At 52.6% G+C, this 26,271-nt stretch overlaps 1 protein-coding gene across 2 annotated transcripts in view; it reads right to left on the bottom strand.

Annotated features, from left to right (window-relative positions):
- Window positions 1–25,748, bottom strand: part of UBASH3A (ubiquitin associated and SH3 domain containing A) — a 42,352-nt gene extending 16,604 nt beyond the window's left edge. For both annotated transcript variants that reach the window (XM_077879304.1, XM_077879305.1), the window contains exons 1-7: window positions 25,578–25,748; window positions 23,536–23,589; window positions 20,282–20,468; window positions 17,354–17,552; window positions 14,052–14,221; window positions 13,031–13,239; window positions 3,253–3,379 (exon numbers count right to left, since the gene is read on the bottom strand). In XM_077879304.1, the coding sequence (XP_077735430.1) occupies window positions 3,253–3,379; window positions 13,031–13,239; window positions 14,052–14,221; window positions 17,354–17,552; window positions 20,282–20,468; window positions 23,536–23,589; window positions 25,578–25,690 (1,059 nt within the window). In that variant the 5' untranslated portion in view covers window positions 25,691–25,748. The remainder of the gene's footprint in view (window positions 1–3,252; window positions 3,380–13,030; window positions 13,240–14,051; window positions 14,222–17,353; window positions 17,553–20,281; window positions 20,469–23,535; window positions 23,590–25,577) is intronic.
- Window positions 25,749–26,271: the final 523 nt, after the last annotated feature.

Raw genomic sequence — 26,271 nt, 5'->3', positions numbered from 1 at the left:
AGACAGCTGACCGTACCTGTCACAGGAGGTGGGCTGGGAGGACTTCAGGTGGGACGTGAAACTTGGTCATGCCTGGAGCCAAGGTGACCAGGGAAGGACAGACCAAGGTCACCAAGATGGACAGGCCAAGGTCAGCGGGATGGATGGTCACAGTAAGCAGGGGTGGGCTGGCCAAGCTCACCAAGGAGGGCCGGAATGGGAAGGGCGTCTGGGCAGGAGGGAGCTCTAGCTGGTGCTCTGCTTGTCCTTGCCCAGCTCCTTTTCCTCAGGTGGACCCTTTTCTCCCGCTCCCCACCCCTGGCCTCACAGCTCTTTGAGGCCGGGCTTAGGGTGAAAATGAAGGAGCTGATATTTTGTCCGTCTTTGCTGCTGAGCGAGGTAAGAAAGGGAGGTGGCAAGACATGGCCCTCCTCAGCATGGAGCCCCATCTGCCTGCTTTCTCCCTCACTTCCCAGAGTTTGTTGGCAGGATAAGGTGGGACATCACCTGCCTCACGGTGTTCGTGGGGCCAGCATCCCCCGTATCTCCACAGCCATCTGGGCGAGTCAGTCTCCAGCGGCTTAACCCACTCGTCGTTCTTGGTGGGTCTGACCACATGCCGACGTGTGCCTGAAATGTGCTTCTCAGGCTGTGGGACCTTCCAAGTCCCCATGCACAGTTTCTCGGGGCCTTGGGGCCGATTCTCCAAAATGGACATACGGTCAAGGCAAAGCAAATCTTCTGATGGTCCCTTAATACGGTGTGCAGATGCTTGGTTCCGGAGGCAACACACACCTTCTAGGGCAGAGCTCCAAAGGGAAGTTTGTCTTGTTGTCTTCTAATAGCGAAGTATGGTCGATGCTTATGGGCACCAGGATGCCTTTCCCCAGGAGAACGAACATTAAAATATCTCATCCCCTGCCCCTGTCAAGGGCCGATCTGCAAGCAGATTGCAGGGCACGCATGGGCTCCCAGGCCTAGTCTGCTTACTGACGGTCTCCACGTACCGTCGATGCTTTGGGCTGAGGTTTTGAATTTAGAACATTTTCTTCCCTGGAGGAGCTGAGAGCATTTGAATTTTGAAATGCAAAGCCCTCTTTGCAACAGGAATATTCAGATAAAGTGCAAGGTCCACGAGGGAGTGGAATGGCCTAGCTCCTGGGGTCTAGGGGACACCAGGTCTGCATTGCCTCTTAGCACATGAGGTGCCCGGGGCTGCTGTAGCAAAGCAGAAGACATGGGTTCGTTCGCAGATTGGAGGCCAGTATTCCAAAATCACGGTGTCAGCAGGGCCACCCCCCCCTAAGGTTCTAGGGAGCGATCCCTCCTGGCTTCCTCAGCTCCTGGAGCCTCAGCAGTCCTTGGCCTTGGGGGAGACACTGCAGTCTGTGCCCCGACGCTCACAAGGCCTCCTCCTCCGTGTATCTGTGTGCTCGCTTCTTCCGTCTGGATCAGACACCCTGTTTGTCTCTGTAAGCGGCAGCTGTGATTGGATTTAGGGCCCGTGGGATACTCCCCATCAGGACCCTTAGCTCAGCCCCACAGGCAAAGACACTTCTTCCTGCTAAGAGAACACGCGCAGGTTCCAGGGACTGGGTAGGACTTCATGTTTGGGGCCATTCTTCAGCCTGCTAGCGCCCGTGTCTCAAAGCGGATGCCAGCTTTATTTTCCTAGCACATGGAGAAGGGGGCTCACACCAGGCGAGGAGGGTCCGGCTCGCGGGGAGATGTCTGCTAGGCTTTCACCCACTTAAAGCTGCAGCGAGTTCAGACTCTGGCTGAGCTATGACCCTTCCCTTCCAGCTTCCTGTCCTCCGTCTGGAAAGGAGGGGGCACAGCCTCAGGGAGCCCCAACCCAGTCTATGCCTGCTCTCCTGAACCCCACTACGGGGGGCGAGTCCAGCCTCCACCGTGCCTTTCAGAGTCTGGCCAGTCCATGTAGGGGAGCCCCGTTTTTGTCTGTCTCGGGCTCCTGGCCAGCAGCTGCTGTGCCCAGGCTGTTCCCTCCAACTGAAGGCCTGTCTAATGGGGATGCTCCATGGCCTTCCCAGCACCCAGTATCCTATGCTTAGTGCTCTTCTGTACCAAGCCCTCCCCCGCCAGGAGGGGCTGGTGGCTTCTTGGGGAACAAGGGTGAGCTCTGGATTTAGGGGGATTCACTCATGAGCCCCTGTCAGGGCCTTCATTAGGTCATTCCGTGATTCGTCCAGTGAGATCTACCAACCAGGCCCGGAGCCAGGTGCTGGGGACTCAGGGGGGCGTCAGACATCATGGCCCTGCCCTCCGCACAGGAACAGACCCTCAGCACCGGGGGCCAGGCCTGCTGTGGGCGCCTTGTCCCATGGAATCCTCCAGCAGCCAAGTTCGGGGGTGCTTAGGTGTCTGAGCGCCCCGCACAACTTCTCGTCTCTTCCATAAGTCTCAGTCTCCGGACCTGTAAAATGGGGAGTAACATCTCCCACGCAGCTGGGGGTGGCAAGGATGAAGTCCTAACTCGATGTGGGAGCAGAGGAGGCAGGATGTGGAGGTGCCGCTGGGGAAACTACGCAGGTCCGAGAGGCATCTCCCCTGAAGTGGGCGGTGGTCAGGGGCTAGTTGCAGGAGCTGCCCTGCCCCCTGGGGTTCCTGGGTAAGCGGCCCGAGGGCCAGCCTGCCCATCACCCTGACAGTGCCAGGGATTCCGTGTCACCTGTTCGCCTCTGGGGAGGGACTGTCTTCTCCGTGGAAGCCCTGCGGGGAGGCTTCACTCCTGGATGTGCCCCTCGCAGGTGGCGGGGCTCACGTGTCCCTGCTGGGCCCCTGAGCCTGGCCCTGTGGCGGCTGGCCCTCCGGGTTACCAAGTACCAGCCCCTTCCTCTCTCCGAGCACTGACTTGAGAGACCCCCATCTTTCAGTGCCCTGGGGGAGGCGACCCCCTCAGGGTCACACAGCTGGCCCATGAGAGATTGGCGCAGGAGTCTGGGATTCTGGGCAGGGCTGTGTCCCCGCATCTTCCCTGCCCCTGTCCTGGCGCCGTGACCCCCTGAGTTACAGGCACATGCTGCATGTTCTTGCGATGCCCAGGAGGCTTCCTGCAGGGGCTCACAGCGTGGGGCGGCCTCCCCTCTGCCCAGGGTGGACAGAGCAGCACGGCCAGGCCCTCAGCACTGCAGGGCACGGCTCTTGCCGAGCCACCCGGGGCTGGGGCTGTACCCGAGGGGCCGAGTCTACCACGGAGTTAATATAAAGTGTGGTTTCCCTTCGTTCATCTTACAAAACAGAGAATTCCATCACCTGTAAGGCCTGGATGCTGCTAATGCCCCTTGGCATCTGTGAAGCATGGAGTTCCCCGTTTCGCCGGCCGCTGGCCTCACCGTCCTTTCTGGAGATCAGGTCCATGGCCAGGCTGAAGGTGTATGTCCTGTGGGAGAAGAAACTAGTGTGCTATTGTCTTCAAGACATTGGGAAGCAACCGTCTGCATCTGGTCATGCGTGTGCGTGGGAACACACATGACGAGATGGGCAGGGAAGGTCACTATTGGGGACAAAACGCAGCAGTGTGTTCGAAGAGCCCAGTGCTCAGCACATAACAACTCCTGAGTAAATCTTGTTATGGGCTGAACCATGGCCCCTCGACATCTAGAGTCTTGGCCCCAGGACCTCAGAGTATGACTATTGGAAACAGGGTCTTTAAAGAGGTAATTAAGGTAAGATGAGGCCAGCAGGGTGGCCCAATTCAATCTTATAAGGAGAGTAGGAGGCACAGAGGAACACCAAGGATGCTGGCCCCGAGGAAAGACCATGAAAAGGCACCAGGAAGGTGGCCGACTACACACCAAGGAGAGGCCTCTGGAGAAACTAGCCCTGCCCACACCCCGATCTTGGACTTGCAGCCTGCGACCTTGAGAGAAGAGATGTCTGTTGTTTAAGCCCCTGGCTGGGGTACATGGTCCAGTAACCCAGGCAAACTAGTGCACCATCCTTGTAGGTTCACCTAAGACAGCAAAGGCGTGAAGATGGATGTGGCTGGGATACAAGAGTGAAGGAGCCGTGAAAAGAGACATTAAGATGTAGGGAAACACACAGGAAGGGGGGTGCCTTTCGTGCATGCTGGGGAAAACAGTACCCAAGGAGTTGCAGGTGGTGAGGAAACTGCCACTTGTTCAATGAACCAAGAATGATGCCACGAGGTGGGCACAGAATCAGGGGACCTGGAGAGGATGGAGGGGAAAGATCTTAGCTAACTAGAGTAGTATGAACTCCAGGACAGGAGGGCGGTCATGGCAGGTGCTCCAAGTGAGTGTGTCTGGAAGGAACAGGGAGAGGGGCCAGAGGAGGAGAGGGAACAGTCACTACATCCTCCAAGAACAAGCAAATGGCTAAGTATCCCAGGGGAAATTCATTTCATGAAAGGGGAAATCATCTTTATAAGTTCTACTTTAAAATGATCTGTAACCAACACCCAAAAAACAAATAATCCAGTTAAAAATGGGCAGAAGACGTGAACGGACGTTTCTCCAAAGAAGACATCCAGATGGCCAACAGACACATGAAGAGTTGCTCAGCATCACTCATCATCTGGGAAACGCAAATCAAAACCACCATGAGATCCCACGTCCCACCTGTCAGACTGGCTAAAATCAACACCACAAGAAACAGGTGTTGATGAGGGTGTAGAGAAAGGGGAGCCCTCGTGCACTGTGGATGGGGACGCAAGCTGGTGCAGCCGCTCTGGAAAACAGAAGGGAGGTTCTTCAGAAGCTTAAAAATAGAACTACCCAACGACCCAACAATTGCATTGCTAGGTATTTACCCAAAGGATACAAAAATTCGGATTCAAAGGGGCCCGTGCACCCCAATGGTTATAGCAGCATTATTTACAATAGCCAAGACATGGAAGCGGCCCAAGTGTCCATCGACGGATGAGTAGATAAAGAAGATGTGGTCTATACATACAAGGGACTATTATCCAGGCATGAAAAAGAACAAAATATTGCCAACGACATGGCTGGAGCTACAGAGTATTATTCTGAACGAAATAAGTCAGTCAGAGAAAGATAAATACCGTGTGGCCTCACTCACGTGGGGAATTTTAGAAAACAAACAAGCAAAGAGAAAAAGAGAGAAACAAATCAAGAAACAGACTCTTAACAGCAGAAAACAAACTGCTGATCACCAGAGGGAAGGTGGGTGAGGGATGGGTTAAATGGGTTTTTTTTGTTGTTTCTAATTGCTGAGGAAAGTTCCACCGTACACATAGACCACATCTTCTTTATCCATCATCTGTCGATGGACACCGAGGCTCCTTCCACAGTTTGGCTATTGTGGACATTGCTGCTAGAAACATCGGGGTGCAGGTGTCCCTGTGTTTCATTCCATCTGAATCTTTGGGGTAAATCCCCAACAGTGCAATTGCTGGCAGGTCTATTTTTATCTCCTTGAGGATCCTCCACACAGTTTTCCAGAGTGGCTGCCCCAGTTCACATTCCCACCAACAGTGCAAGAGGTGGGACCCGCATCCTCCGCATCCTCTCCAACATTTGTGGTTTCCTGCCTTGTTAATTTGCCCCATTCTCACTGGTGTGAGGTGGTATCTCATTGTGGTTCTGATTTGTATTTCCCTGATGGCAAGTGATGTGGAGCATTTTCTCATGTGCATGTTGGCCATGTCTATGTCTTCCTCCGTGAGATTTCTGTTCGTGTCTTTTGCCCATTTCATGATTGGGTTGTTTGTTTCTTTGGTGTTGAGTTTAATAAGTTCTTTATAGATTTTGGAAACTAGCCCTTTATCTAATACGTCATTTGCAAATATCTTCTCCCATTCTGTAGGTTGTCTTTGAGTTTTGTTGACTGTATCCTTTGCTGTGCAAAAGCTTCTTATCTTGATGAAGTCCCAGTAGTTCATTTTTGCTTTTGTTTCTTTTGCCTTCGTGGATGAATCTTGCAAGAAGTTACTGTGGCCAAGTTCAAAAAGGGTGTTGCCTGTGTTCTCCTCTAGGATTTTGATGGAATCTTGTCTCACATTTAGATCTTTCATCCATTTTGAGTTTATCTTTGTGTCTGGTGCAAGAGAGTGGTCTAGTTTCATTCTTCTGCATGTGGATGTCCAATGTTCCCAGCACCATCTATTGAAGAGACTGTCTTTCTTCCAGTGGATGGTCTTTCCTCCTTTATCGAATATTAGTTGACCATAAAGTTGAGGGTCCACTTCTGGGTTCTCTATCCTGTTCCATTGATCTAAGTGTCTGTTTTTGTGCCAGGACCACACTGTCTTGATGACCACAACCTTGTAGTACAACCTGAAATCTGGCATTGTGATGCCCCCAGATATGGTTTTCTTTTTTAAAATTCCCCTGGCTATTCGGGGTCTTTTCTGGTTCCACACAAATCTTAAGATGATTTGTTCCAACTCTCTGAAGAAAGTCCATGGTATTTTGATAGGGATTGCATTAAATGTGTAAATTGCCCTGGGTAGCATTGACATTTTCACAATATTAATTTTCCCAATCCATGAGCATGGAACTGGAGGGTATTATGCTGAGTGAAATAAGTCAATCAGAGAAGGACAAACATTATATGGTCTCATTCATTTGGGGAATATAAAAAATAGTGAAAGGGAATAAAGGGGGAAGGAGAGAAAATGAGTGGGAAATATCAGAGAGGGAGACAGAACATGAGAGACTCCTAACTCTGGGAAACGAACAAGGGGTGGTGGAAAGGGAGGTGGGCGGGGGGTGGGGGGAAATGGGTGATGGGCACTGAGGGGGGCGCTTGATGGGATGAGCACTGGGAGTTATGCTATATGTTGGCAAATTGAACTCCAATTTAAAAAAAAGGAAAAAATAAATGTTTTTTTTTTTTTACTTATGATGAAAAAATTTAAAAATACATAAAAATCTTTAAAAATCTACCATCGGAGCAAAGGAGCAGTAGCTAGACAGGGAAAAATAAAGGGTTTGTTTGTTTGAGTCTGTTTTTAAGATAACTGCATGCTGCCAGTGGGAACGATGGGGGGAAGTCAGGAATGGCAGATGGTGCTGGCGCGGAGCCCTTGGAGGGCATGGGATGCCCGGGGGCTGGGCTGTGAGGCACTGTGGGCCAGTGGCCCTGGGCGGGAGCTCAGACCACACAGCACAGTCTGATGGGGGAGAGGGGCACGTGGCCCGAGGCTGCAGGTGGGCGGCCTGGTGGCCGGAGCTGGTTGGGCAACCTTCTGACTTCACCTGTCACAGTGGACGGGACTGATGAATCCGGTAGGTGGCGTCTTGGTGAAGTGCAAACATCTCACACAAATCCACTGGAGGGCAGAAGCTCCCAGGCCATAGCTGGTGGGAGGATCGGAAGGGGAGGTAATGCGCTCACACTCACCGGGGTGACTGGTAAGGGCACACTGCCCTCACTCCTGCGTTTTGTCTTGTTTTTAAAGATTTTATTTATTTATTCATGAGAGACACATAGAGAGAGAGGCAGAGACACAGGCAGAAGGAGAAGCAGGCTCCCTGCGGGGACCCTGATGCGGGACTCGATCCCGGGACCCCAGGATCACGACCTGAGCCAAAGGCAGGTGCTCAACGACTGAGCCACCCAGGCGTCCCTCACTCTGTGTTCTGAAGAGCATTATTCTCCTCCTGCTCTTCCAATAGTAGGCTACTTTATGGTTTTCAACACCCAGAAACCTTAAATTCTAAGCATTTGATAGTCACTATTAAAGACCGATCTGTCAAGTGTCTGAAGAAGACTCCTTCCGTCACTTCTATGCTTTCAAAGCTCTCCTCAGTCCAGAAATCAGAAATAAATTCACTTCAAGTGCCTTCCACTTTATATGATTTTCTGTTTCCATTTAATTCCTGGGTTGAGTTCCATATATGAGGTGAGGCCACCCCCAGGACCCCTCATTGATACCCTTTCCTCTCCCTCTGATGCGTCAGCAGGTGTGAAGAGGCCAGGCCTCCCGCTCTGGTATCAGCTCTGCTCCACGGATCTGCTTTCCCTCCTTCTCCCAAGCCAGGACCGTATCATCGGTTTATAACAGCTTTTTTAATATGTGTAGGGTAGCCAGCTCCTCTCGTTACTTTTTTTTACTTTTCAAGGTTTCTTGAGTTTCTCTCCCATTCATTCTTCCATATACACTTTTCGATCATCCAGTGAAGTTTCAGCAAATGATCCTATTGAGATTTTTCTGGAATTTCATTAAACCTGAAGGCTCATGAGGAATTGATACCAATCATGATTCATGATTCGTCTTCCTCTATCATAGATGCGGTGTGTTTCTGCACCCTCGGCCCGTGTGTGAATGTTTGCATTTCCCCCCAGGGACCTCATGTCCTCCATTCCCCCACAACTACCGCTAGTCCCCACGTGTCCATGCTGAGACCTGACCAAAGCCAGAGCGGGGGGCGGGGGCTCCTTGGGAGCGTTTCCCCTGCACCCCAGCTCCGGCCACCAGCCTTCCACCACCACCGCTCCGGACCGTTTGTGCCCATGTGGTGTTTCAACTGGCGAACACACTTCTCAAAATTGTGCAGTTCTGCAAGTTGTACCTTCTATTTTCAGGTTGTTGCCCTCCTGTTTTGTTCTGGAAACTCCCATTGGAGCTAGATCCTTTGCTTACATACTCTCAGGGTCAGAGGCGAGCTCCCAAGAGGTGAGGGCTGAAGTTGGCCGTAAGTGGACGGAGAGCACAGGTATCCATGCCCAAACCATTGACAGCTCCCTCCTCCCATCGCCGAGGCCCCATTTACGGTCTCCAATTGACAAAGGAAACGTCGGTGGGTTTCCTCTTCCTGAGGATGAGGCGGGGCCTGCACCCTGCTCGTGCCTCCCCACGTGTGCACAGCAGAGCCTCCTTATCTATAAATAACATCTGTGAAGCCTGCAGTTGGAGAGAAAACCAAATTGTTTTTTTCGCTTGTCTTTCAAATGAAATATAATCAAGATTACAATGAGAGGTGAAAGGAAAGAACTTGGCATTTAAATATTTCTGATCTTCTCTTGGGAGAACTACTTAATGGTCAACCCAGACCACAGAAGTAGATGGGTTGACATTCTCCCTGGCTTTTAAAAGGGGCGTAGCTGCAGCCTGTGGGGCTGTATGGACCACATTCCCTATTAGATTCCTGGGGCAGCCGTAACAAGGCACCACAGACTGGGCGGCTGAAATGACAGACATTTATTGTCCCCGTCCTAGGGTCCAAGTTCTGGGATCCAGGAGTGGACAGGGTTGGTTCTTCCCGAGGTCCTGCTGGGCCCGTGGACACTGTCCTCTCCCCCTGTCCTCATGCCGTCCCCCTCTGTGTGCATCTGTGTCTTGATCTCATAGAGACACTGGTCAGATTGCATCAGGTCCACCCTGGTGACCTCCTCCTCCCTTAATCACCTCTGTAAAGACCCCATCTCTACTGTCCCATTCTGGGGCGCTGGGAGCCAGGACTTCAACACAGGAATCTGAGGCAGATAGAATTCAGCCCACAATAGCACCTTTATTACATCCGAGGTACTTGCCACCAACGCGCTCTGTGGTTTTGGAAATTACTGGGTGGATATGGCTTCAGTGTTGAAAATCCTCTCATCTTGGCCAGAAGACAAACTGTTCTCCAAGCTCTAACACTCCCGGCCTCTCCGCTCTTTGTTCTGGATTATGTGACATACATTTTCTATGTGGAGCGTTGAGAGCCACTTTGATTCCTGAAGACACTCCCCCATCGTATCAAGCTGGTCACCTCTCGTCTCCTTCAAGGTCACCAACAGGTTTCGGGGTGTGATTTTGTCGTGCAGTGATTCCAAAGACTCCCAGGACCGTAGCAAGAAGGCTGAAGTTGAATTGGTGACGGGCGGTGGATGTTTCAGTGGCCAAGCAGAACCGCATGGCTGCAAACTCATACCTGGAAAGGTGTGCCCTCTGGCAGGTAGGGGCTGCTCCAGGGTAGGTGCACATCTGTTCTTGGGCACATCTGTAAGGCCAGCAGGTGACACATGCCAAGTACCAGTCCTGCAGCCCACGCAGGGGGAGGTATGTACCTGTGTGTCCACAAGCTAGCTTTTGGATGGTGCCACCAGACCACATTTCCCTCTACTCAACAGATTAGTGATGTGTCCAGTCATTCAAGGATCATCTTCTAATTTAAATAGACTTCGGTGTTTAATAAGGTACACTTTTGGCAGTTCTAAGCGACTTTGCCAGGATGACAGAGTCTGACAGCAGTGCTAGAGATCTGCCATCGGGCCTGTAATCACATGTCACAGTGTGTCAGCATGTCTTGCCCTCCTCCAGGGAGGATGGGGATGCTTCCAAAACATGGCCAGTCAGACACCCCACGGGGGAGCCCACTACTTAGCTTTCTCTCTTTTTGTTGCAATTTTTCTTAGTGTTTATTAATTCATAAGGAAAACTTGTCTTTAGGAAGAATAGTCCCAGAAATGTCAGGCTTAATTGGTTATGTTGGTCACAGGTGGTTGACTGATTGCGAAGCAAAACATATGATGGCCACACACTTGTCTTCTACAGAGTCTTCACTGTGTAGTTCTAGAAACATCTGGGTTTGCCAATTGCCCCATGGCAGTGAGGCTCTCCCATCCTGAGCGGGGAGTGGAAGACCTGTCCCGCTCCTCCTGGAACTCAGACAGCGGTGGGGGCGTGACCAGCATTTCCCAATTTGCTTAAAGCATTGATGAGACCTGGTGATGGACAGAGCTGGTTCTCAAGGAAAACAGGTGCTTCCTTAGTTGTGTGACACCATCCGGCCTCCCCACTTTCCCGGGCCGGAGCGTTCTCCGCTCTCCAGGTCAGGGGGCTGTATTGGATTAGCTCTGCAGTCCCGCGGGGCACCAGTGTGACTTCGAGGTAGCCCACAGGACCCATGGCCATGTCCACCCTGGCAAAATAGTGCTTCTCCCAAATGACTGGTCTACTGCATCTGGAATGGCCGAGATCATTTGGTGGAAACCGTATCCCTTTCTGCATCGGGTGTGGGACGGCAGGGATCTCCCGGCATGCATGGCGTGAGCAACCCCAGCCCTGGATTTGTCTGACTTCTCCCATTTATTCTCTCTCTGACCCAATGTGTTTCTATTCTTTTATTTAAATTTAAAATGGGGTGAATTTATATTTTGAATAAGTAATGCACACATATGGTTCAAATATTTACAAATCACGGGAGGTAGAGAGCAAAGTCTCCTTCCCAAGTCTTCTTCCTTCTCCCGGCCCTTCCCCTAACCCCAGGGGACCTCTGTTAGAAGTTTCTAGAGATGCTCCTTTCCAGGAAACTTTTAGGTACAGGCATGCATAGAAATACATATCACACACACACATGTGCAGACAGTTGTGTTCCACTTCACCCTTCCCCGCAAATAGTTCTGTGCTACACACAGTTCAGCAACCTGTCTTGGATTTTTTCATATCAGCACATAAAATATGATATGAATTTTATTCATTTGACCTTTTTTTAAGCACTGCGAGTATTCTATATGGATGTATCACAACTTATTTCACTAATACCTTATTTCATAATTTCATGATCCCTTTTACCGACAGTTTAGGTCATGGTGGAAAGCACACGCGCACCTTTTCCCAGTTATCCCATCAAACGCTAAGCTGCGTGCTGCTGTGCAGAGATTTCGCAGATGCTCTTAAAGACCCTGGTCATCTGGTTTTAAGTTAATCAAAAGGGAGATTATCTTGTGTGGGCCTGACTTATTCAGTTGGAAGGTCTTTAAAAAAAGGCTTACGGCTTCTCTGACCCTAAGAGGTTCCAAGTAGCATCTGTGTCTGCAACTGCTCCCTGTCTGCCTGGGGTGTCCGTCCTGATTGTCACACCGAGACAAGCACTTCGATCACCATGGTTTCCAGAGGTTATGTGGTTTCCATGGTTTCCTTCACTCCCTCCCTTCTTGCCTGCCTGCCCCTGTGGAGCTAACTCCAAGAGTCACACACGGCACTGCCTTGTAATAAATCCTTAAATGGATGTGTATATGTGCGGTGCGTAACATATACATGTATCATAACATAAATAATATGACATAAATAGAAACTATTATATTATCAATACATAATTTTCATGTATTAACTATAAAATATATATGTATAAATATATTTATATTACATATGTACAAAACATATACAATAATACATGTACATTTATACATATATAATATATATATAAATTACTATTCTGTTCTACTTCTCTGGCTAAACCTTAACTGAATTTGGGGGACCTTTAGCATGTAGTGGCGAAAAGCTGAGTGACATTGTTGGTGGAAAGCAGAAGCTAGAAGCAGTGCAGTTGGTCGTGTAGCACAGAATATCTCCAAGCACAGTGTTAAAAGCGTGGCCCGTTTTCTTCTTGTTGCTCATAGTGACGCATGTGAGGAGAGAGATTAATTGAGGGAAGAGAATTGGACAAAAGGAACCAATACCTGATGATTCCAATCAACCTCAGCCTCTCCAGATGATGCTAAAAATGCTCAAGTGAAGAGATTCTCCAGCTGAACGTGAAGAAGCAAGCCACCAGGAGGCCTATAGCTTCTAGGAAATGAGTTTTGCCAACACCATGTGAGCTCAGGAGAGGACCCCGAGCTTCAGATGAGACCCTAGCCCTGGCCCAAATTGGGAGACCCCAAGCTGAGGCATGCTCAGACTCCCGATGCATGAAAACTAGGAGATATTGAATGTGCGTTGCTTTAGCTGATAAGTTCATGGTCGTCTGCGTAGAGCAATAGACTTCACAGTTGACACACTGAGCAGGAGGAAAATAAAGCCAAGTTTAGGATCTCTGAGTATGATCTCTTATGTCCATAATAAGGAAGTTGTTTTTGTAGTCATTTTGGGATTATGATGTCAAAAGACAAAGAGAGTAATTCATGTTTTCTGAACACCATCCTCAGAAAACCATGAATTGACCAAGATATGTACTGTATACCTGCAGGGATAATGTCGCCAGCATGGAGAAAGCAATTTTTTACCAACGATGGAATGATCTAGAAGCATACAAATAAGGCAACCACTGTTTTCAGAAGGACATTCTTGGGCATTAACTCAGGGAGAGATGTCTGGGGTGTCGCTGGAGGCAGTACTCACCTGTGCTTAACCCAGGTGTCAGACTCGCTGGCTTGCTCTGTGTAGTTCTCGGGTAGGAAGCCCCGGCAGCCCGTCCGCTGGGAGATCCCAATCACCCAGCCCTTGCTGGCTTCCTCCTGCTGAGTGGGGTCCACGAAGATGTAGTCGCCGGGACTTAGTGTCAGCTCGTCCACGTTCTGAGGTTTGTACTGGAAGAGGGCCCTGAGGGTCTGGAAAAGAGGCAAGTGTTTTCCTGTCTCAAGCAAGGACTTGTGCGGAGAAAGATGGTATCAGGAGAAGGATGACAGGGGCCTCTTGCCTCTAGGCTCCCGTGATGAGTTCTAAGACTCCAAGGCTGTCTCTAAGACTGTCCCGGCCTTTGGTGATAAATGGTGACAGAGGGTACCCGAACGTGGCACAGGATTCTTGGGATAGGTTTGGAAATGAATTCTGGTGTCTACCTATCTGTTATCTATCTATCTCTTATCACTATTTACTTATCTCTAATATGAAAGATCTTAGAGCATAATTAGACTTTCACATCCACCTTCCTTGGCATGAGTTTATTTATGATTTCTCATACAACATGGAACACGGTGGATTCATTCATACTAATTCCACGGGTCTGAAAGGAGCCCGGCACACTTTCTATTTAAGCCAATCAATGTAGGAAGTCCTGCAATAAGGCTTCATTGAAATCATCATTTAAACGAATTAATCAGCGATACGATACATTCGTAGATTTTTGCAGTAGTCCGTTTTTTATCGCCAGAATTGCTACCATTCTTTTTTCAATTTTTTTTGTGTGTGTGTCTGCACTCATATGTAAAAGAACGAGAGTTCCAAATTGCACAGATGAGAAAATGATTTAAAAAACCCAACCAAAAAAAAAAAAAAAAAAACCCAACCATAAATGGTCTTCGTTTTCCTGAAATGCCTCCAGAGGAGGGCTCCTGGGGGTAAGCTCTCCGTCGGGTGGGCAACCATTGGTTCCCATGGGGAGGCGGCTCTGGCTGAGGCTCCCAGGCCCGGGTTTGCTCACCTGGTAGTGCACGAAGCGCATGTCTCGGGAGTAAAGTGCGGCAGTCCACTGGCAGCTGAGGCTCGGGTGGATGGCTCTGGCCAGCTGCTCCAGGGTCCTCTGGTGGTGGGGGTAGAACTTGTGGGCCAGGGTCAGGTGCAGCTGCTTGGTGCAAGGCTTCACGGTGCAGTCTGTGAAGTCCGGGGAACACAGGGTTGAAGGGCGCTCTTACCCACACCGCTAGCACTGCTCCTAGGACAGCCCCACAGCCCGGAGTGGAGGGGCAAGGCCTTTCTGCATGGTGCCTCCTGCCTCTGCCCTCTCCTTCCCCCTGGGCACCGGGGCTTTGTTGGTAAGGCCAGGATACCCTCCAGACTGCACCATCTCCTGAGTTCAGCTTATAGGGGAAGTGGTGGGGTACTGCAGATTTTACAAGGAGTAGGGAAGAGGAGGGGTAGAGATATGGGTTGGGGTGTTTGGAGCCTATCGATTGGCAAGCTAGTTGCCCAAACAGTTGGTTAAAGTGGACGCAGTGGACAGTTTCTCCTTCATTCCCCGGGGTGTGCACATCTCTCAGCCCTCAGAGTCAGCCACGCAGAGTCAGGCCCTCTCCATCAGTGGGTTCGGGTTCAGCCACAGAGTCTCAGGAAGAAAGCACCACAGGCCGCTCAACTGTGTCAAACATGACAGGATCGCTAGTATTTTGCTCACTTTGGTGAAGCAGGAAGCCCTCGGAGTGGCCAACCCTGGTCTTTTTGGGTGGCCTCTGCCCTGGTGGCCCCGGCCCTCCCGGTCCTCATTCCAGGGCCCTGGCGTCAGCCAGGATCTGCTTTCAACTGGGCCACAAAGGAGTTTATGTTCTGGGGAGGCGGCGATGGACAGGAGCACCCAGACTGTGGTATCACATAGGCCTCCTCTGCTCCTTCTGGAACGGTGACCTTGGGAGCATCTCGATCTGACTCAGCTTTCGTTTTGACAGTAACAGCTTGGAGACAGTGACAGCCACCTGCTGGGGCTGCATCAAAACCATTCCCTTAATTCGCGTCCCCGGGGAGTCATTTAGTCAATACCAGCTACCTGCCACCTCTCCCGGGGGCAGCACACACCAGCAGGTAGGATGTGTTCTCCCCTGGAAAACATCACGATGTTGCCATTGCTTCCTGGACCCACCTGGTGTCTCCCCTACACGAGCCTTTTAGCAGCAACTAAGAAACTGTCGAGGGGAGAAGCCGAAGTTGCGATGGTGTGTGGGTGGTGCGGAAATTCCTTTCTTAGGTGTTTCAGCACCGCGGTGGGGAGGACGGCCTTGCCACGTGAGTCAGCGTGGCCTGGGAAAGACCCATGCTAATTGTCATCGGTGTGATCAGTGAACCACACACGGCTTCTGAATGGGCCCTCATCTGCTCTCCGCAGCCCCTGCCTACGGGGGCGTTCCACTGGGTGGGGACAGAGGGGGACACACTTTGCCCTGAGAGGGGCCCAGGATAAGCTGAAGCCCATGGGCCCTTCCCCAACCCTCGGGGTCGGGCCCAGGGCAAGGCAAGGCACTCCACGTCACAGCCGCTCTGTTGGAGCGCAGGGCTGGTCGGCGAGGACACCAGGGGGACCGGATGAGACAGGACTGGACCCCTGTTCCAGCTCCGACCACTGCTTAGAGGACACTGTCTCTTTTCTGGGTCTCTTTTCACAAATGGCCACGGACGAGGGGGACTTGAACCAGCAGAAATGCATTCTCTCACAGCCAGGAGGCCAGACCTCTGAAATCCAGGGGTGGCCTGGGCCGGCCTCCCTCTGAAGCCTCCGGGCAGGGTCCTTCCTGCCGTGTCGGGCTCCCAGGGCTCCTGGTGCTCCTTGCCTCGTGGCCACGTCCCCACATCTCTGCTGCCCTCCTCCCATGGCCTCCTCCCCGTGCCTCTGGGTGTCCTCTCCTCTCTCAGAGGGACCCCAGTCACTGAATGTAGCGCCTGCCCAACTCCCATCTGGCCACATTTTAACTAATCATGCCTGCAGAGACTTTTCCCAAATAAAGTCTTTTTCTAAGGTTCTGGGTGGACAGGAATTTTAGGGGACTCCTTTACCCCATGACAGTGACCTCTGGCCGACATGCTACTTACTCTTCACAGGCCTCAGTGTCTTCATTTTAAGAATAGGGCATGCGAGACCCATTTTTTTGGGGGGGTTGCAAAGCATAAGAGAGGTGCCGTGCCTGTTCTGGGGCCACAGGGCAGGGCTGGATGAGACCGCGCTGTCCTCTGGAGGCAAGGAGGTCAAAGAGCCATCACTTGACTCTTGTTTCTATAAAAGACGCCAATCTGCAAAGGCTCAGGGTAAGCTGATAATCATGCAGCAAATAGGACCCCAGAGTCCAGAGGCCAGGCTCCAAGTGGAAATCCAGGATGCAGGGACCTCCTCACGTGGCCAGATCTGCGTCCAGGCACATCTGAAACCAGGGGTCACGACACTGAGCACCTCCGTGTGCCAGGACCGACGGGGAGCTCCACAGAAACAGGCGGTGATGTTTGAAGGCCCAGAGGCCTCGCCACCGTGCAGAGAGACAGGAGCGACTCCAGGGGCTGATGCGGCCCGAGGAAGCCCTAGCGCTGACCAGAGACTCGGGAGGAGCTCTCGTCCTCTGAGGTCCCTCCTGCGGGTCCCGCCAGAGCCCGACTCCCCACCAGCGCAGGTCCAGGGGGGGATGGGAGGGATGCAGATGCTCCCAGTGAATCTAGACCGTCCTTCCCCAAGAGCTGAAGGAGAAAAGACTCGCTCCTCCCTAAACATTAGCAACAACCACCTAGGACTTGCGTTTTCCACACAGCGCTGGCCCCAGGAGGGGATCTGCCCAAGGTGGGTGTGGGGCTGGGGGCGGCCCCGATCCCCCAACATGGGCACCCGCCTGCAATCCACCGTCTTCATGTGGCCACTCGAAGCCCCTGGAGGGACAGTTGCCCAGGCATCTGGAACGTGCCAAATGCTTGCAAAAACCACACTGATGGAGACAAAGGTATTCCCACTTAGGGAAAAGGTGTCCACGGGGTCTCAGAGTCTGCGTTCCTTTTGAGGGCCGTCCCGGCTCATTAGGTTTAGCTCCGGCTGAACTGTTCAGCCTCAGACTAAGGCCCCGTCCGAGGAGCTGGCTGCAAAGGGAGCGGTGGGGGTGGAATCGTCCCTGACCGGGGCGCAAGTGTGCAAGCGAGGAGCAGCTTGCACCCCTTCCCTGCAGCTGGGCTTCTGCCCCAGGAGCAAGCACGGCCCCGGACACAGAGTGATGGGTCCCTATTAACCGTGCTCCTCGTGTGCACCTGGCCAGGGTCGCCACCCACCTGCTAAGACAGATGCTTCCGTGGCGAACATCATGGCGAATTCCCGGATGACGTCCGCAGGGCTGTCGCTCACGAAGAAGCCTAGATAGCTGATGGAAGAGTAGAGGACCAGAGGGACCGTCGGGGGGAAGGAACCCAGGATCCTGTCCCCAGCTTTCTTTAGAGCCTCATACAGACATTCCACCTTGTGGTCTTCACACTGAGGGAGAAGAGAGACAGAGGACGTGCGACGGTTAGCGTAGTTGATAAGAAACCAGGCAGCCAACTGGGCCTGTTTTGGGTCACGATGCCGGAATATGACTTATCTCATCCAACTGTTTGGGGTCATGGAGATTTGTTCTACACCCGGTGCTCAGTTTCTTTCTTTCTTTTCCTTTCTTTTTTTTTTTTTTTTTAAGATTTTATTTATTTATTCATGATAGACACAGAGAGAGAGAGAGAGAGGCAGAGACACAGGCAGAGGGAGAAGCAGGCTCCATGCAGGGAGCCCGATGTGGGACTTGATCCCGGGTCTCCAGGATCACGCCCTGGGCTGAAGGCAGGTGCTAAACCACTGAGCCCCCCAGGGATCCCGCGGTGCTCAGTTTCTTAGACATTCACGTCAAATTCCTTTTGGAATGGAATATCCTTTAAGTGTCTAGGCTGGAAGTCTCTTGTCACCCTCGCTAACTCCCTTCCCTCTGTGTCATGTCTAGTCGACCCACAGCTGTGGTCAACCCACATGTGGCATCATGTGGCCTCTGGAGGTTTCCCTGAACCACGGGCATGCAGTGCTCAGAGCTCATGGCGAGGACGGCAGTGGCCGAAGCCCCCGGCATCCGGCCACACTCCCGCAGTGGCCGAGCCCGTCACGGCCCCTGACGCTGGTTTCCATGGAGGTGACTCGGGGCCCCCAGGCTCCCTGTCAGCCCTCTGTCCTTCTCCTTCCTTCACAGGTGCTTCTCCCCAAATAAATCTCTTGCAATCGCACTTGGGGTCGCACGTCTAACTCCACCTCGGGGTCTGCTCCTTGGGAGAGCGTGAACCAATGCAGGCTCCCAACCGGTCTCCCCGCTGCCCCCCAATTCACTGCACACATTTTAGCCTGACCGCTCTACCTAATGCTGTGTCCCTGCCATGCCACCCCCCACCCCAAAGCGGCAGGTGCGCCCCCGGTCACCTGCAGAGTTCTGTCTACACCCGCTCAGCCTGAGTGCCAGCTCTGTCCAAGCCACTTCCTGGGCTTGGAGACCTTCCTCCATGTGGAAGACTCACGTGAAGCCACAGTGAACCCCAGACCCGTGCCCTCCCACTCCCCACCCCCACCCCGGCAGGAAATCAGCGCCAGCCCTGCTCTTCCCTCTGAATTTCCCACGGCTCCTTTCATCCTCTGAGGAGTCAACCACCTTCTAGTTTTCATATGCATTTTTACGTCCCTTCGTCTGCTTATTGCATCTCTGCGGCCCTCGCGGGGCCTGGGAAAGCGCGTGATGCGTGGAGGGTATAACCTTGAACCTGAGTGTGCACACTGTGATGTCGCGGCCGCAGGTACATGGTCTGGAAGCGCCGAGTCGGACTGAAGCAGAGCTGCGGCGGGACCTCCGCCCGTGGAGGCTGAATGTTTTCCTTCTGCAGCATCAAGGGCAGAGACCCAGTCCCTCTGGCACCCATCTGCCAGGAAGGGCGCCCGGCCAGCCGAGGCGGCGTTGGACGCGGGCCGGGGGTTAGTGGGACGGCCGACGTGGGAAGGGGAGGGTGTGTGTGCTTGTATCTAAGTCGTGTCTGTGTGGACGTGTGGGTGCCGGGTGCTGGGTGCAGCCCCGGGGGCTTGGGAAGAGGAGCTGGAGGCTCGGGTGCCCCCCCCCCACCCGGCTGCCGCGATGAAGCACGCCCGTTTCTGAGGCTGTTTTCATCGCTGCCTTTGGCTGCCTTCTTCCCCTGATGAGCTCCCAGGACAAGCCGGAAAGGAGTTTCTGACCGGCACAAGTGCTGTTGCTGGAAGGTGACCAGCTCACCCCAGTTTGCCCGGGATTTTTCTAGTTTTGGCACCGAAAAGCTCTGTGCCTTGGGACCGCGTCCCCCCAGCTCCCGGGGGGGGGGGGAGGTGTGCTGGGAACAGCCCGTGCAGAGGCTTGCAGCCCCTTCCCATGCACGCTGTGGAGCCTGGGACAGACTCGTCCTTGGGCCCCGTGGGATTCCTGAATCGGGTGGAACCCTAAGAGCCTGGGGACAGCAGAGGGGGGCCGGCCGGGGTGTGTCCTCCCCTGGTTCCTCTGGTGGGGAGCCACAGAGGAAGTGGCAGCCTGTCCCTCCCCGCCTCCCTCCCTCTCGTGCCTGCGTCTTCTCCTCTGAGCCGGCCCAGGTCCCTCTTGCCCTCCCGGGACCCCCGTGAGGCTGCCTGTTGGACCGTTTTCTGAGTCAGGGCCGGTTCCTGAAGCAGGGAAAGTCCTGCATCCGTGACGGGCCAGCAGTGAAAGTTCTCCAGCTCATCCAGCCCACGGTTCTGAAACACCTGCTCCGAGGCCCTGTGCTAGTCTGAGGGCACGGAAGCAAGGGCAGCATCTACCTTCTCGGGAGGGATTCAGTCTCGTGAGGGGCGCAGGGCGGCACCAGACACATGGGCGGAGCCGTGGACAGTGCCACCAGAGATACTAGCAAACAGGTGGGTGGTGGGAGCGCAGAGGGTGGCGGGGGAGACAACCGGAGGGGGGATAAGTGAGCGGGGCTCTGAGGGATGCATAGGAGTCGCCCAGCTGAGGCCGAGGAGAAACGTGAAGGGTGTCCCACACCAGGAGGCCCGCTGGTGTGACAACTGCAGCCCCCACCTCCCACACCGGTGACAACTGATCACGTGGCTCCCCTGGGTCACATCCAGCGTCGCTGGACATCACGGGGAAGTGCCTCCGGCGGCGTGTCGGTGAGCACTAGGGGCTCGCGGGCCCGACTCACCGTGAAGAAGTCACAGAGCGTGATGTGCGGGAAGACCTCGTGAGCCCGGTTCTTGGCGCACTGGCGCTTGCTGTCTTTCCAGAACTCTTCGAGTTTCTCCAGCAGGGGCCCCGTGGGGCAGAGGAAAAGAGCGTACTCCTGGGGGATGGGATCGTCCAGAGAGGGGTCATTGCGATGACAGCGCAGCCTGCAAGAGAACAGGCCGCTTTCAGCCGGCGCCCCGACGGCAGGGCCGTCCCCGCGTGGAGAGGGCAGCGAGCAGAAGAGGCCGCGCTGTGCACGGGCGGTGTCCACGCTGCACAAAGTCACTGCCGGCCCCTCTCGGCAAGGCTCAGCGGGCCCGGGGCCGGTGTGGCCGCGGAGCAGCGCTGGGTCCCCCTCCACCCCGTCCCCCCGGGGCTCTGCCCCACGTTAGTGTGATTCCCGGGCCAAAGACAAAGACAGTGAGAGAAGGTGACCTGGTCTTCAGACCATCTCTGGGGAGCCAGCTATCTCGGTAGTGGTGGAAAAAAAATTTTTTTAAAGATTTTATTTATTCATTTGAAAGAGAGAGACAGAAAGAGCCCAAGCAGGGGGAGAAGCAGACAGAGAAGGAGCAGCAGACTCCCCGCCGAGCTGGGAGCCCAACGTGGGGCTCGAGCCCAGGACCCTGAGATCACGACCTGAACCGAAGGCAGACGCTTACCCATCTGGGCCACCCAGGCGCCCCAGAGTTGAAAAAAATCTGTAGAAAACACTCACACTTCATTTTATCTGACTTCAAACTGAGTGTAAAAGTCAAAACTCCAAAAAAAAAAAAAAAAAACCCTAAAAACCCAAAACATAGACAAAACATAGGTAGCTATTATATATTTTCCTCTGTATTCAGAAGGTTATTTTAAGGACAAGGAGAAATGTTATACGACCTCAAATTCAAGCTCATTCTCACTGATGGAAGAAACAAGAATGAAGACAACCACAAGGCGTCATTTTCTCGCCCGTCAGATGAGAACGATGTGTTTGAAACGAAAAAAAAAAAAAAAAAAAGGTTATGCTCAACTGTGTCAAAGGTGCAGCGGGTTCGTGCAACGTCTGTATAAAAGCAAATTGCCAGGAGGCGCCAAGAGCTTTCGGATACCCTTCCCGTCCAAACCGACAATTCCGCTTCCAGAAATTTCTCCAAAGGCGAAAACAAGTAACACGGCACATCTGACGTGCTTTATGGCAGAGTTATTTGTAACAGGTGAAAGACGCAGAGACGAGATAAGTGACAGTAGGTTTATTTATCATCTGTTCACTGGGAGTCATGGTTTTTTTATTTTTTTATTTTTTAAATTTTTTTTTGGGGGGGAGTCATGGTTTTGAAGAATTTCTGGGGATGCAGGGAAGTGTCCGAGTTATTTTTTGTTTGTTTTTTTTTTTTTGTTTGTTTGGTTGGTTTTTAATGGATTTAATAGGTGCCAGTAAACCGTAATGACCAGTGGCATTGTACACATTCTTTTTCTATGTATTTTTTTAAATTGGAGTTTGATTTGCCAGCGCGGATGGAACTGGAGGGTACCCACCCACCCGAGTTGTAATCCTGAGTTTAGCGGGCGGCCCGCAGCCCCTTGAGGCAGGAGCTGTGCTGGAGGGAGTCGCCCTAAGAGTGAAACACCATCAGAGGGCGCTCTGACCCTTCATCCTGAGCACTCCCTCCCATGTAGACGCATCCTTCCCCATCCTTCCCCATCCTTCCTTCCCCATCATTCCCCATCCTAGCCCCAACCTTCTCCACCCTAGCCCCAACTTTCCCCATCCTTCCCCGATGAGCCCGGACAAGCCAGAAAGGAATCTCTGACTGTCACAAATGCTGTTGCTGGAGGGTGACCGGTTTCTCCCAGAAACTTAAGCAACGAACCCATAGATGACACTTGGTGCGTGTTTTATATAAACCATTAGCCATTGCTTAACTCATGCTGCAGATTGCTGGGGCCACGCCAGGGTCCTGCAGATTTATCCATGCTGATGGGTGGACACCCGGCTAAGGGAGTCCGAGCGACCCTTCCAAGGGCCCTGCGAGCTCCTCCCCCGTGTGCGAGGTATCTTACTCATCCATTCCACTGGTCAGACGCTTAAATTGGTTTCTCTTTGCCCAATTTCATAGCACGGGAATCGCGAGCTTTGTCTAGGTCCCCAAGGCACGGACCTGGCCGTGGAAGTGCCGGCTGGGCCGCCGCGTGGATCACACCGGGACTGCAGCCAGGGCAGGGAGAGACCGCCCCTTGTCTTCACCCACGTGGACGCTTGAAGTTGCCTTTGGGTTCTACTGGCATCTTACTTGGCACTTCCCCTGATTGGCTAGGGTCGGCCCACTCCAGGTGGAGCCTAGGGGACCCCACCGTCTCCCCGGTGCCTCGGTGGGACTTGTGGTCTGCGCAGCTGAGTTGGAACTAGAAGGAAGCCACCACGGCCCTCGAGGCTGTGGGTTTCGTTTGAAATTCAAATTTGGCAACTGACTTTAGACTTAGCCCAGCCCGGAGGATTCTGGGCATTTCCCTTTGTCTGGTAGAGGGATTGCCTATCCTGCCATTGGCCTAGCGTTTTGGGGTGAAGAAGGGGATTTCCAGGGAGGACACGCTGGCCACTCAAAGCCCCACAATCAGTGGTTGCCATCCTACTCCGGGAGGGTGCCCCAGTGGGTCAAGGCCTGGGTTTTATTGTTTGATTTTCACTGCGGTTTTCCAGAGCAGAGCGTGAGGGGACTTCCCACCTAGGGACAGAGTGACGGCAGCATGGCACTTTCAGGCGGGCCTGGGGGTTCAGGAGTGGGGTGATCGCAGAGCACAAAGCCGAGGCCTGCAGGAGTGGGCGGCTTGTAGGCTGGCTGACGGATAGCAGAGCCCCCTGGAACCCTGAGTTCCACCCCCGGCCCCCCCCACCTGGCACCTGAGGCCTCAGAGGGCATCCAGGACCAACCAGTAAACTCTCTCCCCATCAGAGGTAGCCTGAGACAGTGGCAACCTCTATTTTCTATCTTTCCTATTTACTCAACAGATCGCGTGGATTTCTTTCTTCCTTGAGAGTCACGTTTGGATAAACTCAGATTTTTAAGTGCAGAAAGGCTTGTTCACAGTTCGATCTCTCTCCTCTGTCTCCCATTTTAAATGCGGGTTCTTTTTCTTCCTTCCCTTTGGTGCCTGGCCGCCCGGCGTGTGTGGGGTGCTGCCCGTGGCCACCCCGCCGAGCTCTCAGAGCCAAGTACTCAGCACCCCTGTGGAGACAGCCCTACTCACCAATCTGATGCCTCTTCCGCTGTCTTTCTTCCAGTGGCTGCCAACGCCTTCAGCCTGCAGGAGAGCAGAACGAGAGGAGCATTCAGGGGCGCCCGGGGGGCTCAGCGGTGGAGCGGCTGCCTTCGGCGCAGGGCGTGATCCCCGGGGTCGAGGATGGGGTCCCACATCGGGCTCCCTGTGTGGAGCCTGCTTCTCCCTCTGCCTGTGACTCTGCCTCTCTCTCTCTCTCTCTCATGAATAAATAAATAAAAAAATCTTAAAAAAAAAAAAGAAAGAAAAAGAAAGAGAGGAGCATTCAAGAGCCCTGGCTTCCATTCTCTGGGGAAGCAGAGGAGAGGCAGGGGCAGCCCTGCAGCACAGGACACCTGTGTGTGTGTGTGTGTATGTAGGGGGTGCCCACGAGGGCCTGGACTGCTACACTTTGCAGCTGGGTGCACTGCCCAGGCCTCAGTCTCCATGTGGCATCACTGTGATTTCTGAAAACGCCAACCTGCTCACACCTCCTCTGGTCATTCTCCTTCAGGGGCTCCCACTCCTGTCCTGGGCACTGGCTCCCACCACATCTGCCATCTTGCCAGCCCCTCCACCCTGCGCTAAAGCCAGGGGACCCTACTCTTGCATCCTCAGGTTGGCTGTGAAGGGCCAAATCCTTGGCTTGCACACGCGCCCTCCTACCAAAATGCAGCCCCGTGCCAACACGCCCTCGGAGAAATGACCCCGATCCTTCCAAGCATGGCTCACATGCCCTTCCTCCAGGGAAACGTACCCAACCACACATTCAGTCACCGGGCTTCATCTCTATAAACCTGCGTCTGTTTGCCTCCTCCACCAGCCTGCAAGGTCTGTGAGGTCCAACGGTGTCGTACTCGCCATTATAACCCAGGATGTATAGACACTGAATTAAATTTAGCTGAATGGGACCAAATTGGACGGGATGGAATAGGGCTAAGGTAACTCGCTCAGGAGTTCAGCTTGGAAGTAGCTGGAGTTGAAGAGCAAACCGACAGGGTGCTGCCCCGTGCTGCTGTTGGCGAATGCCGACGGGGATGATATAGACCACAAGGAATTCTGAGCCTGAGTCCCCATTCAACGTCAGTAGCGTAATAAGGGATGGGGTTTAGTGGGGCCAAGAGTGGGGTCCTGCCCCGCCACTGCCTGTGCTCTCTGGCTTCCGTGTCCCTGGCTGGGGTCTGGCACATGGTTCCACTGCTGATTTCAACCAGTGTCTTATCAACATAAAGGTGACAACGTTCTGAGTTGGGTTAGAAAAGAAAAGAGTGCAGCTTCCAAGCGATTTCAGCCAATTTTAGGGTTTTGTTATAATGTTTAGGGAAACTTTGGTCCCTTCTCCAATCCAAAGTCACTTAAAGGGACTTCTGATGCATTTTCCCACGTGAATCAGCCTGAGAAAAATTAGGACCGCATGTCTCTATCATAGCTTGTTTTTTTTGGGGGGGGACTTCTCTCTCTGACACAGTGGCTCCTAAGGTTAACATTTTCTATATGGGAACCTTTGCCTTGGGTAAGCAGGATTGGGTCAATGTAGTTCTGGCACCTTCTTAACCATCTCTTTCAATGATCAGACAATGAAGAGATTTCCCCTACAGATAAATGGTTTCTCGGCATCATTTAGAAATACATTCCTGTTGGTAGTTCTTTCAACAGCTCCCCTCCACTTAGAGTTTAAGGTACCCCGGGTGTCATCTCAGTCACTGAACTGCAGAGAGGATACAACCCAGGCCCAAGCTCCTCCAAATCCTAAAGATGGGGGTGCCCCAGTAGCACACGGCTCCCAAGTTTTACAAATTTCAGGATCCCTCTACCAACCAACCAGCCAGCCAGCCAGCCCAGTTTGTCTTTAAAGAGCAAAGAACATGTCATTTATAAAAAGTAGAAAAGGGCCTTATTTTGCGACAGTATCTAACACTGCGAGATGCCCCTCTCCGGCAGGAAGTAAGTGCTCTGAGCTGCCTGTAGTTCTGCAGCACAGGCCAGAAGGGTTGAGACACACACCCAGGGGCCAGCGGAGGGACAGTACTCACGCGGTGTGTGCCGGGAAGCCCATTCCCAGCAGGGTGTCCAGGAGTGAGGGGGTGCTGCGGCCCTTGTGCTTGTTGGAGACCTTTGCGTAGAGCTGAGTCTCCCCCGCTGCCATCTCTTCCTGCCTCTGTGGACAGAAATGAATAGATAAAACCAGAGAGAGAGAAAGAGACAGGCGAGGCTGTCTGAGGGTGTCAAGAAAAACCTCAAGCCCTTTTGATCTTTCTGACAAAAGCTAATATCCTGTTTGCATGAGATGTTGGTTTTCAGAATTCTTTTTTTTCGGGGTGCTGGGGGGTATAGCATCCACTAGCCCTGTTTCCACATGAGGTTTAAGGTCCAGAGGTCCAACACACTTACCAGAAGAGCAAAGATTGGAAAGACCGACAATACTAAATTTTGACAGGCTGTGGAATAATTGGAACTCTTATTCGTTGCTCAGCCATTTTGGATAACATTTGGACAGTTTCTTATATAGTTCAGCATAAATTTGCTATATGACTGATTTATTCTTAGCTGTCTCCCAAGGAGAAATGAAAATGTGTGACCACGATTTGTATATGAATGTTCGTAATAGCTTTATTCACAGGAGACCAAAACCAGAAAGAATCCAAATAAATATTCCAAATAAATCCAAATAAATTTATTTAAATAAATAAATCCAAATTTAAATAAATAAATAATCCAAATAAATCC

Source organism: Canis aureus, chromosome 30 (assembly GCF_053574225.1).
Source record: "Canis aureus isolate CA01 chromosome 30, VMU_Caureus_v.1.0, whole genome shotgun sequence".
Taxonomy (NCBI): domain Eukaryota; kingdom Metazoa; phylum Chordata; class Mammalia; order Carnivora; family Canidae; genus Canis; species Canis aureus.
This window is presented reverse-complemented; position numbering and strand designations above follow the sequence as displayed.